Consider the following 18,445-nt stretch of genomic DNA (forward strand, 5'->3'; position numbering starts at 1 on the left):
CAATATATATGTAAATATGTACACAGATGGATATATAACATGTGGAACTTTTTTTTTTTTTTTTAACATGCAGGGTATTTTTTCCCCTCCTCATTGTGCTCTTTATGAACGCCATCATCAACCCGTGCATTCATCCACTCAACTTTTGTCTTTCATTTCACAACTACAAGCTGTCTACTGGGTTAGATGATAGACATTTTTTTTCTTTTTGGTTAGCAATTTAATATACGACTTTGATTATATATATTTTTTCAAATACAAAAATATATTACCTCTGTAGTTATTCAAGGGAAAAAAACAAAAACATTTGCACATGTAGCAGTAGCAGTTCTGTTACCTTCATTGTGACTTAGTTGTACCTCACAAGTAACAAGGTCATTTCTATACATGAAATTCAAGTAAACAGCATCAGGTCAAAAAAAAAAATAAAAAAATACTCGCAGACCTCATACATAAAGCAATGTGACCAAAAAAAAAAAAAAGGGAGAAAACGTACAAAGCATAGGAGAATGTGAATTGTTTCTCCACAAAGTAAATGCGAATGGGGTCTCAGTTCGTATGGGTCCAGCCCAAGCATTTGACCAGGACTGGCTTCCTCTATTTATAAAAACAAAAAACAGGAAACTACTGTGTGTGAGTGCATGTGTATAAATGCATCGTTTGGTAAAGCTAGGTACCTCTTCTGTATAAGATGACAATCATAGGAAGGAGGACACTTGGAAAGTTAAAAAGGACAACAAGCGCCGGCAAGGAGACAAGAGCATAACTGACTGATGTTAAGTAAGGTTAAAAAGGCAGGAAAACAAGTTTTTGTCTCCTTACAGTGCGGCTTTGTGCATTATTTTCTTCCACGTGTGTAATGGGTTTATAAAGTTTGCACACTTTTCAGTTGGGGAGTTGCTTTCTTTTTTCGTGACATCAACTGTTTTTTTTTGTCATTTTTGCATAATACAGTACTTATTAGGATCACAATTTGCATAGTGTAACAGCATATTACAACAACAACTAAAAAGAACACCACTTTTTTCTCCCCTTTTTTGCTTTTTAAGCCAGGCCAATTTATACCAAGTGGCCAAAGAGGTGAGTTCAAATCTGCGCATTTTCCCTCCGACCCAATAATACTGATAAAATGACACGCGCAAAACACATACTGCAGAAATCAGTGCGATGAGTACATGACAATTGGACCAGATGAGAGGGGGGGGGCCTTCTTTTTTTTTTTTAAATAAACAATAAGACTGTCGAGTAGAGGGGTGAACACATGTCGCACTTTGGCTCAGAAATGGGACTATACTGCTGAACAAAAAAAAAAAAAAAAAACAACAACAACAACAGAGTACGGTGTAATGACTTCAAACATGGTGGACATATCCGTATGCTACAAGTTAGCAAATTAGCAAAGGCGGGTAAGTCCAGGTAATAAATGCTATTATTCAAATATCTCAGTCAGTCTCATACTTATGGAAAGCAGTTTGAGAATTTATTTGATCTTCTTGATTCCCAGTTTGATGGTCATGTACTAGTATACTTTTTGACCTCACTTGACAATTCAGCACACTAGTAGAACAAAATGTCTTTCTATTAGAGGGGGAGAAAACTCTACAACTAGTGCAATTTTTTTTTTAACCAACAATTTTACAAGGGACCCTACCGTGCTGGACTAGAAACAGTACAAAGCCCAACTTCCTCCTGGACCCTACTCGTAGTCTCAATATGTCCACTAGTAACATGCCGTTGTCCTACTAGTGTGCAGAATTGTTGTGGAAGGCGGTGTGTGTCAACTAGTGCAGAGTTTGCTTCATTGGCGTCATCTAGTTGTCCTACAAGTATACCAAAGTAGTCCTGCTAGAGTGCAGAAATATACTGTTGTGAAAGGAAACAGTGGGAAAAAAAAACATTACTACTGAGCCAGTTGTTCTTCTAGTTGGCTGAATTGTCATACTTGTGAGGACAAAGACCGTACCGAATCGAATAAATGCTCTCACGGCTTTTCCATTTGTACTCTGAATACCGTTACTTCCTTTTTTCAGGATTGTGATGAGTCATCTCAATCGGCTTCTCAGTGTCCTTTTCTTTCTTCCATATGAACAAATATCATCCCCTCTTTTTTAATGGTTCATAGTTTTAAATTAGGTAGTGGAAATTTTGTAGTATGACCCCTGTCAGCTGTCCAGGATTATTGTTATTATTACTATTATTATTTTTAAAAAAAAAAAAGCCTGCTGTGCTCAAGATGTACAACTTCATAGTGATGTTCCTCGTAATGCATTGGCAAAGTCTGTCCCCCCCCCCCAAAAAAAGTGTATCTCGTTAGCTCTTATGAAGACGGCCGAATGTGCCCGAGGTCCATGAGACTGTTTTCGTTCCTATGGAGGAAACTGATGAAATACAACTCCACCATGCCTTCAGAAGTTCATGTAGTGCAGCCACAAATAAATTCCTAAGGGTGTAAAAAACATTTAGTGTCCCTGATAAAGGCTCTTCTTAGCACCCCTGTTCATACTGCGCTGGCAGGTAATGGTTCAGAGTCACATGCTGGCAAACGAAACCAGGTCTTAGTGTGGCAATTCATGGCCGCTACTGCATTTTGCATTCTCAGTGCGCAGCTCGTTCTGGTCAATGTTTCTGTTCGCTCAACTATTTCGCTTGCCGCTTCAGTTCATGGCGTGCTGGCGGATGGTGTGGAAGATCCAGTCCATTTTCGTAGTCCAGCCGCCATGGTGAGCGTCGTTCATCTGCTTCATGAAATAGTCGAGGGCCTCCTGCTCAGTTTTGTCCAGGGCCAAGGTCTTCCGGATGTAAGCGATATCGTCAAATGACTGTAACTCGGGCATCCCTGAGCCCAGCATCATGGAAAACAGGTTGATGAAGAGGTTGGCGTGCTGCCGGATTGCCAGGTAGGCCTTGTAGCACATCTCCTGAAACCTGGTGGGCGCAAAGGAAAGCCAAAACCTCATCAGCCTTTGTGACCAACATTGTCACAAGAACCGAGGTTCGGTTTCTTCCCAGACCGAGGTTCGGTTTCTTCCCAAATTATCTTCTCCCATTGAAATGCCAATAATCTTCTCTGGAAGCTTAGCACATAACAGAATATGAAGAATTGAACACTTTTTGCTTCAATTCAACGCAGACTGCGCTGCTCATTTTGATGCGCGCACCTTGGCTACGGGGGGCATTATCTTCTTACGGCCATATTGCGAACTCTTCAGTAGACCGGGATAATAATTGTTCTTCGAAGAGGATAAAGAATGTATGACTGGGATCATTATATTATCCGGCCCAGTGTGCAAAAATATCCATCGCCTGGAGGGTTAAAGCACTGCCACAAAGATACTATTCGTGAGCTCATGTGTGGTGTTTCTCATTATGTGTTAGCAATAAGCTAGTGGAATGTAATGTGTGGTTGTTTTAAACAGGCATGTAATTGTCTTTGTTTTATGTGTCGTTTGACGGTAAACTGCAACTGGGAGTGGCACTAAACAGGAAGACATTGTTCACTAGCATTAGCACTAAGCAAGCAGACTTTAGGTATACAAAAATGATGGGCTTGGTTGAGCAATTTGGTGTTTAAATATACAAGCATATTTTGAGAAGTTAAAAAAAAACAAGTTTGTTTAAGTGTGTTTAATACGTGTGGGAGGGGTACAACTATTTTCAAAATATTTTTCATTTGGTATCCCCATATTGGAGATTTTCACCTATTGGAGTGGGATTGGAACGCATCTCCCACGATAAATGGAGATTCACTGCATTGAACAACGGTAAGTAAAAATCCGAATTGAAAGTGAGCACGGACTGTACCTTTCAAACTCTCTTGTTTTGGTGCACTCCTGCGTTCCTTTGCTTATGACGATCAAGAAGTCTTGCGTCAGAACAAAGGGCACACGCTCTCGCTTGTATCCAAACTTCTTCTTTTTGTGGTCAAGGAAATGGCCAAAATCGATGTGGAACAGCTGCAGCGCATCAATAAATGAAGGACACTCGTGAGAAGTATGAGCGGAAGATTAGAATGATGTCATGTTGAATTTTACCTGTCCATCATCTTTAACCATGATGTTGCTATTGTGTCTATCCCCTATCCCCAGGATAAATGTGGCGACACAATAGCCTGCGCATGATCGTGTGAACAAATCTACGGCTTGGTCATACCTAAAATAATAATCAATAATCAATGTCAATCATGACAAAGGGCATCAGAATTAGGTTTAATGTCCGAATGTGTGGCTTGTCATTATTCTGACTAAAGCACTGCCCGGGTATTGCGCTGCGCCACTCACATCTCGCCCTTGTTTTTATCCTTGAGCCACTGGTGCAGAGTGTGGCTGTTGAACTGCAGCGCCCCCTTTAGGCCTCCTTTGCACTGGATCTGCATGATGGTGTGAGAATTCCTCACCACCTCGATCAACCCAACGCAATCACCAATGGACAGACAACCGTAAGGGAGCATCCTTGAAAGACAGAAAAAGAGAGAAGGAAAAAAAGTGGGGGCCCGAGATCAAAGATTTAGGTTAGTGAAATTGCACGTTAATTCAAAGGATTCTCTGTGGTTCCCAAGAACTGCGTAAGCCAGTGTGGAAGGGGCGATCTAAAATGGCTTCTTTTTCCATCTTTTTCTTGGCTAGCTTCAGGCGCCGGTTCTCAAACTGGGGTTCGCGAGCTGCGGCTTGCCCAAGAACTAGAAATAATGATTGTTTTATTATTTTTAAAATGTGCTTATCTACACATTGGGGCAACGTGCCAGCAAAACAAACATGCTACATCAATGATCCCACCTCAGCTTAGCTTTGGGCCACTCGATATGATATTGTGATGTATTATCACATTATTTTGACAGCCCTGCATGAATATGGTTTATCTTTAGCAAAAAAAAAAAAAAAAGTTGTAACGTTAGTACAGTAATAAAGTCATAAATTCCTTTTTTATTAGAGCAAAAGGTGTATTTTCCAGGGTGTAATAAAGCCTAGTTTTCAAATTATAGTTACCGTATTTTCACACCTATAAGGCGCCATTAAAAGTCTAAAATTTTCTCCAAAGTGGACAGCACGCCTTATAATGCGGAGCGTCTTGTGTATGCGCTGAGTACCAAAACCTGACAGAGAGCCGACGCGCGTTTATATAGAGAAAAGGCGTAAGTGAATGAGGACAGGCATGCGGCGAAGAAGTCGGCCAATCAGTGAAGGGTGGGCGTGTATATATAATAGAGAGAGAGAGAGAGAGAGAGAGAGAGAGAGAAAAAGAAAAGGCTGACGTGAGTGAGGACAGGCATGCGGGGAAGAAGTCCGCCAATGAGTGAAGGGTGGACGTGTAAGTGGATGCTAAAGGCACGCCCCTAGCAGGTACCAGCACCTGTATAAAGTGTGGATATGTGCGTTATTGCAAAACAACTTCGGTTTTGGTTTCTAAGAACCCCCGAAATTACTTCTACAAAGAGACACGCCTACAAAGCTTCAAGCCATCGGTTATGCGGAGAAACATGGGAATCGAGCAGCCGCGAGAGAATTTCAAGTCAACGAATCCATGGCTCGCAAATGGAGGAAGCAGGAGAACGAGCTTCGCCAAGTCAAAAAGACGAAGCTGAGTTTCCGTGGACAGAAGGCGAGGTGGCCCGAGTTGGAAGACCAACTGGAGCGGTGGATTGTTGATCAAAGAGCAGCCGGCAGAAGCGTCTCCACAGTCACCATTCGACTGTGTACTCACGTTTGTTCGACTGTGTACGTTGATCAAAAAACGTGAGTACATTGTAAGATGGCTAAATAAAATGCAACTGAACTCAGTTTTGCTTCCGTTGCCTTTTTAAAAACGTGTTTTTAGCGTGTATCCGGTGTAAAATACCAAAATAGCACCCGTTAGTGAGACTGCGCCCAACAATACGGTGCGCCGAATGGTTGTGAAAATACGGTATATATTTTTTTAAATATACATGTTAAAATTTCTTCCATCAATTAACTTTAACTTTAATATCACAACATCAATGAAATGTCTGTCTTAGAAAAAAATATTACTTTTTATCCCAATACGGTATGTTTTTTTTTTTTCCCCCCTCTATCATCATAACTTACCAAGGGAGCGGGAAGATAGCGTGTGAATCGCCTGGTCGCCCATTTTGGCTACAGCGCTGAAGTAGGCCTCACTACAAACACCTAATGCTGTAAAAACACACAGAAAACATATGAAACAGTTACACCATGTTGGAAACTCTGAGATTGTTACGACAAAATTAAAATGTATAATACGTGTGCTGGTGTGTTAACCACTACTCCACCATTGCACAATCTATACTCAATTTTCATCCCTTTTGCTCTTCTCTGTTCACACCTACCCTGGAAAGCTTTGACATAGCTGTTACCCAACGCGACGAGCTTCTGAAGGCCGGGGTTGAAATGTTCCATCAGGTTCTACAGTTAACAAAAACCCACATGACCGTCTGTAAGTTCTGCTCTTAATTCGCACAACCAAAATGTGTTGAATTTTCATTTTTTCCCAAAAACGGTTTTTTTTTTTTTTTTTAAAAAGCCCCCCCCCCCCCCCACCATGGAAAATATTTACATCACAGGATGCACGAGTAAAACATGAAATAACGTGAAGGTATGTGCAACACGTATCCAAGCTCGAGCTTCTTGTTTTTGAAACATCATGTGATGAGTTTGGCTTACGCTTTTGGAATCGCCGTGTCGTATCAGCACTGTGAACACTTGTCACCTGGGACTCACTGTCCACGCCCCGTTTCTTTGTTTCTTTTTTACAGCAAACGTAGCCTTTGCGCCGACATCACCGAGCAACTAATTAGCACATACATCCACCTGCATTGGCTGTCCCTCTTCAACAAGGTCGGTGTGGAAGAGGCGGGCGACTAAGAAGAGGCTCTAGCGCTACACCTCTGATGTGCCAATTTACTGGGAAGCCAATGTCAAAGCAGCTTTAGTGTGTGATGACCCAAGGTGGCTGGAACCCTTTGAGGTTATTCAGCATTAAAGGCGTCGATCAGAGAACATAAAAGTTATCCGCCGCCTATTAATGAGCACCTGCATCCTTGCTGTCACGGTGGAAGTGAGGCACCTACCTGAGATCAAGGCCTTGGTTCTGCCAGATGTTCTCCATTATCCTAATGATCTGCAGCGTCAGCATATCCTGCCTCAGATCTACAGAGGCACAGTAAGATGGGAAAGTAGATGGGAATAACATTAGTAACTCAACGACGTGTTGGGACATTATGGAGGAGGGCTGTCAACGTTCCTTTGGTCACACAATTGCACTGTGCGATTTGGATAACGCCATGACCAGATTCCAAGTACAGAGACTGCATCTTGAGTTCCAGAGCAAACGTGGATGATGTCAAAAACTTACCATCTCCATTTTTGAAGATGATTTCATTGTTCTGAAAAAGGAGCTCTGACATCATATCTGGGTTTTCCCAATTAAGCCACAGCGGTCGCTTGGCAGATGACATCATCCGACATTCTTCCAGACTGGAACAGAAACCAGCACACAATTAGTGAGAAGCAGAAAAAGAATGGTATGACTCGGGAAGAGATGGCGGACAAAATAGTTTTTTTTTTTTTAAAGGCAGCTGTGTCCTTAGGAGACACATCATTCAGAACTACAGGTAAAAGCATAAAATGTATTTTCAAAAATAAAATACAGTATTGCTAAGCGCTCTGAGAACGCATGTGACTAATATGAACCAATCTCAGCCGTCTCACAGGGCTCTTGACTAGCCATCAGCCAGCAACAGCTAGTAAGGGGCCCTTGTGGGGGATTTCAAACAAGCTGTTGTTGCAGCATCAAAGGCAGAGACGTTGTTTTGTCTACTGGGCCCAATGTCAGCCTGGGGGGGCCCCAGGCATTTCCTCAGCCTCACTACCAGAAGTCTGAGAACATGCAGGGTGCTTGTGGAATATTGTACGCGTTAAAATAAAACAAAAGTCGTGGGGGGGATAAAATCACAGGAAACACTCGAAGCTTAGGCTACCCCACCGTTTCATTATGTTATTTCATAACTTTGCTGCTGTGAATTGGGAATTTCTCCATTGTGAGACTAATAAAGGATTTCTTATCTTATCTTATCTGAGATAGTGTTTTGTTACCAGCAGCGATTCCGAAGCCAACCAGAACTGCTGAAGTCTCATTATTTAAAATACAGACACTACTTTTTAATCAATATTACACATTTTCTATATTTACATTAAAGATGCTAGGAAAAAAAACATTGAAAACAATAGGCATATACCACACATTAGCGAAATATAGCAGGGATTTCCGCGATAAAAAAGTAGTTGCATTTCAACCAAAAATATCTGCCATACAGCGGGACGGCAGTATGTGAGACCTGATTTTGCGCGGATCACGATATTAAACACACACACGCACAGACGCACAATAGCAGTAGTCGGGTGAGTTACATAAAGAATGTGAAGTACCGGAGGTTTCCCAGCTGATGTGCTGGGTTGAGCGGGGAGGTGAAGCTCTGCAGTGCATCCATGTAGTCTGGCCTCCTCATTTGCTCCACCAGAAACTTCATTTGAACCTGTGAGGAGAGAATCAGGTAGATCAATAACCCGCCAGGTGTGGGCAGCTGGAACGAATCAAGCCAGAGAAGTAAACAGAAGCGCTGCCCATCTGCTGGTTTGCTTCAGCAAAAAGACTAACCCTTCACAATGACGTAACACTGCTGTACTCCGGGCTGAGTGGGAGAATAAACACCCAGTGGGCATGGAAGTCGTCCACGCGTACAACGCTTGGCAATGCAAGTAAGAATGATGAAAGGATTCTGAAATCTACATCATCTATTCGAATAAATACATAAATAAATAAATATGTACAATATAATATGGATTGTGTGGAAGGTCAGATACCACATCGCCTGGATAACACAAGTGACTCGTCAACATGCATGGCTTTCCCAACATTCATCTGTTCATGTTCAGCCTTTACAAATCGAAACGCAAAGGAAATGGCGATTTTGATGAGCCGTCGCCCGGCTGTTTTTTTTTCGTCGCGCGCGGGAATCACCCGTCGCCGTGAATCAATATTGCAACTTGGTATTCTTTGTGAAATGCACTTTTCTTTTTCTTCTTGGGGGGGGAAAAAGACTCATGTTGAATGCTCACTGGGCCCTGTGCCCATTGCAAAGAAATTTTCCAAATCTGTTTATTTTACTCATTTTGCTAGCTTATGGATTGAATATTCGCGCTACCCAACTGAGACAACAACCAAATTGGCCCATGCATCGGTATCCTGGTAGTTGGGGACCACTGACATATATGACCTATTTATACATCATAATTGGGACGGAAGGTACCTTAATATCATCCATCCATCCATTATCTGAACCGCCAATTAAAATAAATAAAAGACTGGTTATTTTTACCGCAGCCTTTGTGAAACGTTTCTCTATAATCTTTTTTTTAACAATAGAACAGGACGAGCCAGTACAAGAAAACAGCAACCATCCCCAAATGTATCCGAAGCTCCAAAGCACACTAATGACCTCCGTGGCCCCGAGGCCAGATGTTGCCGAGATTAAACTCCGTGATTTGGCCAAGCAGCTGTCAGCAGTCGGATTACCTTCTGCGCCTCATCCTTTTTCTCCTGTTTGAGGAGGTCAGTGAGATTGATGAGTTTCTCCATGGCCTCCACCTGCCGGCTCAGGTGCTTCAGGTACATGCCGCAGGCCCGGCAGTACGACTCCAGCAGGAGTCCAAACCTCTGGCTAACTGTCTTATTGTGCATTTCTGATCTGAAGACACAGGGGAGAAGAAACATTGTTAATGTGTTTTTGCCTCTTATTTTTAGATTTCTACAGTATTTCCAGCGGAGACATATTTGAAAAAATTTGTCTGAATTGGACTGGATCCTGAGGAAACTCCCAATTAATTTTCACAAAACTTACCCACCATTAGCTGTCAAAATGCTAGACTATAGCTGGTAATTTATTGAGATGTCAGGTGAAAAATATTTAACCTTTGTGATTGTTTTGCTTATTCTATATTTGTTTTCTTTTTGTTGTGGTTTTTACATTCAATTAAAAAATTTAAATTGCAGTCACTGACAGCTGCACTTTCCACCCTCCACCACCTTCTCGAGTCACACACCACAGCCTGCTCGGCACTGCGCTGCTCTGGTGGTGTTTAAAAAAAAAAAAAAAAATTGCAGTCTATATTGTTCTTAATATTTTTGCGGAAAATCAATTCTGAATAAACCCATCAAGACCAAAGTCCTTGGTTTTTATAAATATGAAAATAAACTTACTTCAAATGCCAGAAGAAAAAATGTCCTATCCTCTGATTGGTTAAAGCCTTTTTCAACAGGAAACGGCCGAGTGGATTATCGAGGTACTGCTCATACTTTAGAACCTGTTGACACAGAGAGAATTTAGAGGCGTACAACAAAATCATTAATACTGCAGTACGCCAAGCATCTGAAAGATATCAAACAAGAGTTTCATTAAAAAAAGATTCAGCGAGGTTGGGACTTCAGCGACATGAAAACGACGAAAAACCTCAGTAATGAAAACCGTGGTATCTTTGTGTACGCCGTTTTTTTTTTTTTGTTGTTGTTGTTTTTTAAATACAGCTCTTGTATCGATCTTTTTATATTGAGCAGGTGTGCCTCCTGAAGCGTCCAGTCAAGTGTACATGGCCCAGCATGAACACAGAATACAGCAAAAATATAACTCACCTGAACCAATTGAATGAGGTACTGTGACAGTTTGTCATCAGTTAAATATTTCTCAAGGCACTTGACAGCAAAATCTCGGATCATGGGATCGGGAAAGTTGCAATCCAGCAACTCCATGGCTTGTTCCGGCTTGATCGCAGGCCAATCCTTCAGAAGGCAATACATCTGGCGGCAAAGAGGTACAATTACGCTGAGCAGTTCTAAACACGGGAAAACAAATCGACACTGGATAAAAGAGGGAATCCGCTGTCGTTATCAATGTCAAAATCTGCTGAGTTCTGTCTGTAACTCAAGTAAGCCCGGTAGACATTTGTTGGCCCAAACAATGTCCTGAAATGAATACACGTCAGCAATGGGGAGGAGGGAGGGCAACGGATCTTACTTGTGCAACCTCATCTCTGGAGTTCCATTTCACAGCAAGGAGAATCTTGGGAAGGATGTCGGGCATGTTGACACAATAATGTCTGTGAGAGTTTCAGGAAAGCGCATCAGCTATATTTGAGAATACTACAGAGAAACTCAAGAAAACGATTTGCCATGCGCTGTCAAATTAATTTGTAACAATTCGGTCACATCGTGGACTTGCACACATTACCTATGCCTCCATAAAAAGTCTTTCTCCTGCTCAGTGATCTCAGACAACGGGTCCCGGTTACAAACTTGGCGAAGCTGCTCATTGTCGATGTCTGTGAAGGAGTTGTCTCGGGCCACTCTGTTACTCTATTGCACCACACCACACATTGAAATAAACTCGACCGTGTTCACAGCACATGATGTACAAACTACAGTGGAACCTCGGTTTGTCTTCAAACTATTCCAAATTTCGCACATCCGATCAAGTTTCCGCACAGCTGAAAATGGTCCGTACCAAACTCATCTGCCTACCTGTGTGAATCTGTCACTCATTCCCTGGAATCTCGTGCCACACAAAGCATCCCAAGCAAGTTCAAAACTTGACGGAGTTTTGGCTCGAGTGAGCATCACCGCACCCGCATTTTGTTTTCTTAGCTACGAAGCGCAACTGTTCAATAAGCCACCAGGGTGCCCAAGACAGTTCCAAGTGTCGTGCCTTCGATAAAGAAGACCGGACACACCATGGAACTTCAACGTATAAAAATGGCAGATTGCTCTTCTAAACAATTACCTCTCCTCCATTTTAGTCTGAATATCTGCAAGGATTCGTCGCCGAAACTGAGGCTCCACTGTATTTTATTTTTGGGGGTCAGCACAGATGGAAAAGTTCACTGTCATGATGAATATGGTGCAAACCTAAGAAGTGTGCTCTCTTACCAAACCTGTGGGGCAGTAATTAAAGCCAAGCTCTCGAGATATATTCCAGTTGGCGTGATCCTCAATGATGGTCATATCAGGGAACTTTACTGGAGAACTAAAATGGTCAAACTCCAACTCCAGACAAGGGGTTTCCTACAAGATTTAATATTTTAGTCTATATTTTTGTATGAAAGAATGCCACTCACATCGAGAAAAACATGGTGCTTAAAGAGAGGTGGTCAAAATTCAATCATGAAATTACCACCATCTCTATTACAGGTGGAGATGTCGGTTCACATAATACACAACTAGACTCTGCAGAAAATTTGGCTAACCTTGTTGGGGTTTGAGCCCGAGACACCGATGGGGTTGAGCAGATCTTCCAGGCCGTGTGGGACGGGCCAGAGGTTGAGCGCCATCTTTCCTGCTACGAGTGTGTGGGTGTAGTCAAACAGGTTGATGTTGCCCCAAGCCAGAGGACAGTGCTCCTGCAGGAAAATACCGGTAAGTTGATGCGCAGAAAAACAATTACAATAGCAACAAAGCCGCAGCTAACTTGTTTGGTTCCCATGATGCTGTTTGTCCACGTGAGTAGAGTATATCGAGTCAGAGCTGAGTCAAGGCAAAACAAGGCAGGGCAGCTTTTCAGACAGGAGGTGACACAATGTGCTTTATGTGATGAAAAGTACAACATTTAAAAACAAGGAAGTAAAGATACTTAAAAACAGATGTCAGAAATAAAAGACAGCTGACTCAATTTTTGACATGTACAGTGCAAAAAAAAAAAGATTTTAAACATCAATTTTAAAATGCTTTAAAAAGGAGCTCAAACATAAGCGTGGGGAAAAAAAGATTGTTTTTTTTATCCTGGTCTTAAAAACATTCACACTTGGGGCTGACGTCACGACTGATTGCGGCTTCTTCAATTTCTGCGCTCGCTGCAGCGTTCTGATCAAGTTGCAACCGTTTCATGCTGTTTCGAGGGAGTCGAGTCGGAAGCACATTACAAATAGTTAAGTCGACTAAAATGAACACAAATGAATATAGAATACAAATACAGTAATGAACTATGAGTAATTTACAGCCACCCCCCAAATGTTTACAATTGCCTATATTAATAATTCAGCCTTTTCAAACTCACCTTGTGGGACCCTTAATTGCCCACTTTTTTAAAATTGATTGTGACTGAGCTTTTCCCTAAACTGTCATCTAGCGCTGACCTATCTGAAGCTCGCTTGTACATCAAATTTTAGCTCACAAAAAAAAACGATTCAACCAAAAAGGAGGGACAAGTGTGTGATTGCTTTTTACGCGGAAAACTCCTCAATGAGTGCTCTCAAGTAGACAAGGTATCAACATATTACAAACTTTGATGGCAATGATGTCATCCAGCTCCACAACCACCAAACATTGCTCCAAATTTATCGAAAATGGTCGTCTCAGTGAGCTGACTTCCTTTTTAAGTGCAACTGCAGCTCACCTCTTTTGCTCCCTTCCTGCCTTTAACAGAACAGATGGAGAGGCATAGGCGGGCAGCCCGCGGGATGTCTGGAATGTACATGTCGTAGTTCAGCCACTCATTCCACCTAGGATAGAAAAGAATGACATGTTAAAAAAAAAAACCACACACACACAGATAAGTGTGCGTCACCGGATTTTGTTGTGACTTACCGGGGATTTGAACAGGGCACGCGCTGGGTGTTGACATTGTCGCACAGCTGCTCTCCACCGTGGTATATCCCAGTCCTGACGTAGATCTAAATCAGGCGCAAACAATACACCACGTACAACTGATTCATCTCCATCTCGACTGATCACGATGTGAGGGAATAGCGTAACAATAACCAAAGTAAGAGTTGATAACTTAAGAGGCGAATAATCATCAAAGATGATGTAACCACACGCTTGCTGCAGTTGTACCTTGTCTATGTCTCTGATATTGACATTGACATAAGTGGCACAGAGCACCCGAATCCTGAGTGCGCCGTTGATAGTCCAGAGAGACTTTGTGGATGTTTCCCCATTCATGTAAGGAGTTGCTGTGGATATTCGTCTGGCGTATGACGGCATGGTGAAATTGTCCATGGGCAGTTGGGAATACAGACTGTCTTTTGCCATCAGCATCAAGTTGGGCATTCGCCCCAACATGATGCAGCTGCGCACGTACTGAGGACAGAGAAAAACACCATTTCTAAAAATGACGGAAATAAATATTCACAACACATTTTGGTCCTTTCCGTTTCAACCGAATTGGATACGATGCGTTTTGCGCTCGGTGGCTAAGCATCAGATGTAGTTAGTGTCACGTGAAATGAGATTACCTTGTACTGACTCAGAGGGTATTTCTCCAGTAAGTACTCATCGCAACCGCAGACTTTGAGGATGTACTTCCCTTGATACTCCTGCACACACATCTTTAACTGCTCCTGGGAGAGCAGCATGCTGCGCGTCTTCTTGCGAATGGCCTCGGCGATAACCTGCTCCGGCACGCAGTCATGGTTGATCTTCAAAGTGTACTTCTGCTTATCATTGCTGGGTGACACAATAACCCAGATTACCACAATTATTTGACCTGAGGAAAAAGAAATACAAAGTATTGGTTACAATATTTCAGTTTTAAAAAGAAAAAAAAGGGCATCAATAGCTTTTGACTCACCTTTATCTAGTTTGTTATAGATGTGCCTGGGCAATTCTGCTGAGGATTCCACGTTCGGGGGATAGACATACAAAGCTCTACTGTGGGGTCCATTACAATCTCGAAGGTCCACTGCCTCTTTGCAAACATTTAAAATGTTCCTTCTGAAGTCCTGCACTTCCGGATCTTTAACCAAATCAAACTCACATATGGGCATCCCAATAGCGAAACCTAAAAGGGAAGAACAAACACATCCAACAGCGTCATTAATGCAGATAAAGCACATCATTTCTGCTTCCTCCAGTTTTCATGTTTGTAATTCGCATTGCTTCTAAAGTGCTCTAAAGTTCGTTTAGATTGATTTTTTTCCCAAAAATGACTTTTAAGCAAGCCCTGTTAACTTTGACAGATTCCGTAGAGCTCACAATGCAAGTTGTGGCCAACAGTACTTTTATTTTGTTCATTCTACGGTAATTTGTGAACGATACCTATTTCTCGATTGAGAATCTTTTCTTCTCTGTTGCCGACAGGCTCGATGACTTTGAGAAAGGCCTGGAAGAGTCTAAGGTCGCATAGCCTCCTGGTTTCATCGTAAAACTCCTCTCGTTCTGCCTCTTGGGTGACACTGACAAAGATGTAGGAGCTCTCCTCCTGCAGTAGATGGTAGAGAGGATATTTCCGGGCTTCTTTGAAAAGCTCGTGCTTCACTGTGATTAGCGTGGCCTCACGGAGGCACTCCAACGTGAGGATCATGCCATTCGGCAGGAGGCAGTCCACTTTGATGCTGGGTGGCATCAAGTGCATCCCCCATAGTTCTCCCGAGGATGGCCGGGGTGGCATGGTTCTTCCGGTTAATCCACCTGGTTTTTGTTGTTGTTTTTTTTTTTAGAGGATAGATGTGAACCAGCTAAACGGGTAGAAGGAAAACAAGAGTTACAAATGTACAACATGCCCAAGAACAATAATGCCAGGCTAAAAGTTCAATTTTTGATTTCAAAACTGATGGACTTACTTTCCCTTAGAAACAAATAAGCCAAAGCTACGTTACTCGAGCATTTGTATTTCCCCGAAGATTTTCTTTGTTAACATTCTGTACACATGCTTAATACAGTACAGTAAGGCAAGGGAGGTTTACAGATGGAGCTGATAACAAGGAAAGGGAATACTTAATTCTGTGTGATTGATGCGATGACAAGCATTTCATTAGTATAGTTGTGTGTGTATCGACCACTGACTGGCTGTCAGAAGTGGTCAGTCTTGATCGCGTACTTTGCGTGGGAACAGAACCGCAGCGTTTAACATTAACATTGATCAGACGGCCACTACGCCACAGATAGGCCATTATCCACCTTCAGACGCTGGACCAGTACACATTTCTAAATTATGGCTGCCGTTGGGACGTAATACTTTTTGTACTGAAAAAATCCGGCAGAAAAGGGGATGTTGTTATGACGCAAGGGAAAAAAAAAAAAAACACGTTCAACTGGATAAAGGGCACTGATTGGGGTTAGCCTGATGTCACTAGCTATCGCCAGCCCGGTCGATTCTTGCTGAATTAATATACTTGTACCAACGGCAGCAGGATCATGGAATAGAACCACAAAAAAAGCAGCAATGCAAAGTGATGCTTCATCGCCAGGTTATTATGTCCAATCTTACACGAACAACAACAGTGTTCCAATGAGAAGTTGATGCATTATAGAAGTTTTAGGACATTGTGCACCAACAAGAAGACACGTAACGGCAACACTTGTTGGAATACAGTGTATTTAAGACCTGCCTTGTAAAAGCATCGTTGATGGTGAGCAATATTGGGGGGGTTCTGTGCCAGTCCATCCAAAATATGTCCTCACATGAGAACGGCCAGTCAAGACACGTAACGGCAACCAACACTTGTTGGAATACAGTGTATTTAAGACCAGCCTTGTAAAAGCATCGTTGATGGTGAGTATCGGTAATATTTAAAATCATTGGAGGGGTTCTGTGCCAGTCCATCCAAAATATATCCTCACATGAGAACTGCCAGTGGCACAAAAACATTTTATGGAATATTCGATTTCAAATATATGTGTGTGTGTATATATTCCTGAAGTTAGTACACAGTCTGGCACAAAAACATTTTATGGAATATTATATTTCAAATATATGTGTGTGTATATATTCCTGAAGTTAGTACACAGTCATGCCATGACTACATGTATGAACTGTTGTTTGTGTTTAGCAAGCATTCCAATGACAACACCCTTTGGAAAACAAGATAAAGACTATGAAAGTTTGTGATAGTTTCAAACTTGGATTCAACTGTCAATATTGTCTTTGTATTAAAACGAGCAATTGGTGCATTTTCACCTGTTTTAAATAGTCATAACTTTCTTTTTGTTTGTTTCAGGAAAACGGGTATTTAGAACAGTGGAATTGTTTTTAAAAGATCTCTCTTGACAAACCAACTCAATTAATCTTTTACATTTTACACACATACCTACCAACATTAATTAGGAAAATAATGTCACAAGTAGTAAAAGAATGTGACATCTCACAAATGCCACACGAAAGCGTTCCAATTACGGTACAAATATCATAGTGTTGCACAGAAAACTCTAATCTGGCATTTGCCCCAAAATAAGATTTACTGTGCGAAGATGTTGTTTTCACACATAAACTTGCCAGTCATCCCTCCAAACTTTGTGCTGCTACTCACTGGGCTAATGCTAGCTGATGGATCATTTTCACGAATTGTCTAAGCAGATCAACTGTCACAAGCAATATGGAAAACCTCGATACGCATACACAAGCTCAGTGTAGATCTACGCGATATACATTTGTTATCGGGTGCTTGTTCATCGGGAGGAGTAAAGGAGAAGAAAACATCATGCTACCTACCTGTGTCACAGAGCTAGTCCGAACCGGTTGGCCGCGACGCTAGCCATCCAGCACAATCATTAGTAGCGGCGGCTAACTGCGCAAATCCCATCCGAGCCTGCTTCGGAGGTCCAAACATTAGTCCTTCCGAAACATTAGTCCTTCCAAAGCATGGCCGTGGGAGCGAAATACGCTTCTTATTGTCCAGCGGTGGTGCGGAAAATGATAGACAACTTCATGATGTTTCCCGTTGGGCTGCCCCCAAAGTAAACGGCACGGTGTGGTAACATGCTAGCTGGCCCGAGCTAACTACAAGCGGGCTCTTCGTGACGGACCGCCCAGGGAAGCGGCTTGTTGACGGCGGATTTTACTGGAAACATCTTCTGTTTATCTTCCTGTTAAAGGGAATGAGGTCAACCTGGAGGAATTTCATTGATTAGACCAGTGGTTCTGATCAGGTGTGTCCCCGGTACACTGACCTTTCTAATGGAAAAGCCGCCGCCTAGTTTTATACAAGTTAATAACAAAAAACAAAACAAAAAAAAAAAGAAAACATATGGTTCACGGGAGGTATGTGTGAAATCTTTCAGAGTGACGAAACCAGCATTACAAAAAAGATATTTTTAAGACGATTCTAGTGAAAAGTATCATTTTATTGAGACAAATACAAAAGTAGTGACTGGTGAAAATCTTAATCTAAATCCTATTTTCAAAAAGTTGGTGTTAGAAAGCTTTATAAAACAGAGAACAGGCAACAAATAATAACGATGGCCTGATTAATTTATAGTTAGTAATTATAGAAAGCTCTAGGGCCTAGCTTTACAAAATAATTTCAATCATAAATTACTCACAAAAAGTGGGGGATATTCAGTTTTCGGGTGACATTTTAGGATGAACCTAAAATCTCAACATGAGAGACTGGAAGAGTCACAGAAAGGTTAAGAAGTAGATGTCCTTGGAATTTTTGTGGTCAAAGCTTAGGTCAAATGCCACTTGTTAATT

At 41.9% G+C, this 18,445-nt stretch overlaps 1 protein-coding gene across 5 annotated transcripts; it reads right to left on the minus strand.

Annotated features, from left to right (window-relative positions):
- Window positions 1-64: 64 nt before the first annotated feature.
- Window positions 65-17,753, minus strand: LOC109520494 (phosphatidylinositol 4,5-bisphosphate 3-kinase catalytic subunit alpha isoform). 5 transcript variants are annotated; one of them, XM_019877747.1, is made up of 21 exons: window positions 17,465-17,753; window positions 15,073-15,491; window positions 14,606-14,815; window positions 14,271-14,521; window positions 13,870-14,115; window positions 13,621-13,706; window positions 13,430-13,535; window positions 12,285-12,437; window positions 11,968-12,102; window positions 11,273-11,397; window positions 11,060-11,141; window positions 10,678-10,842; window positions 10,249-10,352; window positions 9,565-9,736; window positions 8,418-8,524; window positions 7,345-7,466; window positions 7,061-7,139; window positions 4,278-4,448; window positions 4,032-4,149; window positions 3,802-3,953; window positions 65-2,925 (listed from the first exon to the last, which is right to left on the minus strand). In XM_019877747.1, the coding sequence occupies exons 2-21, from the start codon at window positions 15,422-15,424 to the stop codon at window positions 2,655-2,657; spliced, it is 3,207 nt and encodes a 1,068-aa protein (XP_019733306.1). In that variant the 5' UTR covers window positions 15,425-15,491; window positions 17,465-17,753; the 3' UTR covers window positions 65-2,654. The 5 variants fall into 5 exon arrangements, with proteins under 5 accessions (XP_019733306.1, XP_019733307.1, XP_019733305.1 ...); XM_019877748.1 differs by lacking the exon at window positions 17,465-17,753 and adding an exon at window positions 15,820-16,378 and having other exon boundaries at window positions 15,073-15,727; XM_019877746.1 differs by lacking the exon at window positions 17,465-17,753 and adding an exon at window positions 15,597-16,378.
- Window positions 17,754-18,445: the final 692 nt, after the last annotated feature.

This window comes from Hippocampus comes, unplaced genomic scaffold (assembly GCF_001891065.2).
Source record: "Hippocampus comes isolate QL1 unplaced genomic scaffold, H_comes_QL1_v1.1 scaffold317, whole genome shotgun sequence".
In the NCBI taxonomy this organism is placed as follows: domain Eukaryota; kingdom Metazoa; phylum Chordata; class Actinopteri; order Syngnathiformes; family Syngnathidae; genus Hippocampus; species Hippocampus comes.

Excerpts from the sequence above, each read along its gene's own strand:
- LOC109520494 (XM_019877747.1), bottom strand. The coding sequence starts at position 15,424 with ATGCCACCCCGGCCATCCTCGGGAGAACTATGGGGGATGCACTTGATG. Across the intron at positions 13,536-13,620 it reads GTGCCCTGTTCAAATCCCCG|GTGGAATGAGTGGCTGAACT; the intron begins GTAAGTCACAAC and ends TTTCTATCCTAG. Across the intron at positions 3,954-4,031 it reads TGGTTAAAGATGATGGACAG|CTGTTCCACATCGATTTTGG; the intron begins GTAAAATTCAAC and ends GATGCGCTGCAG.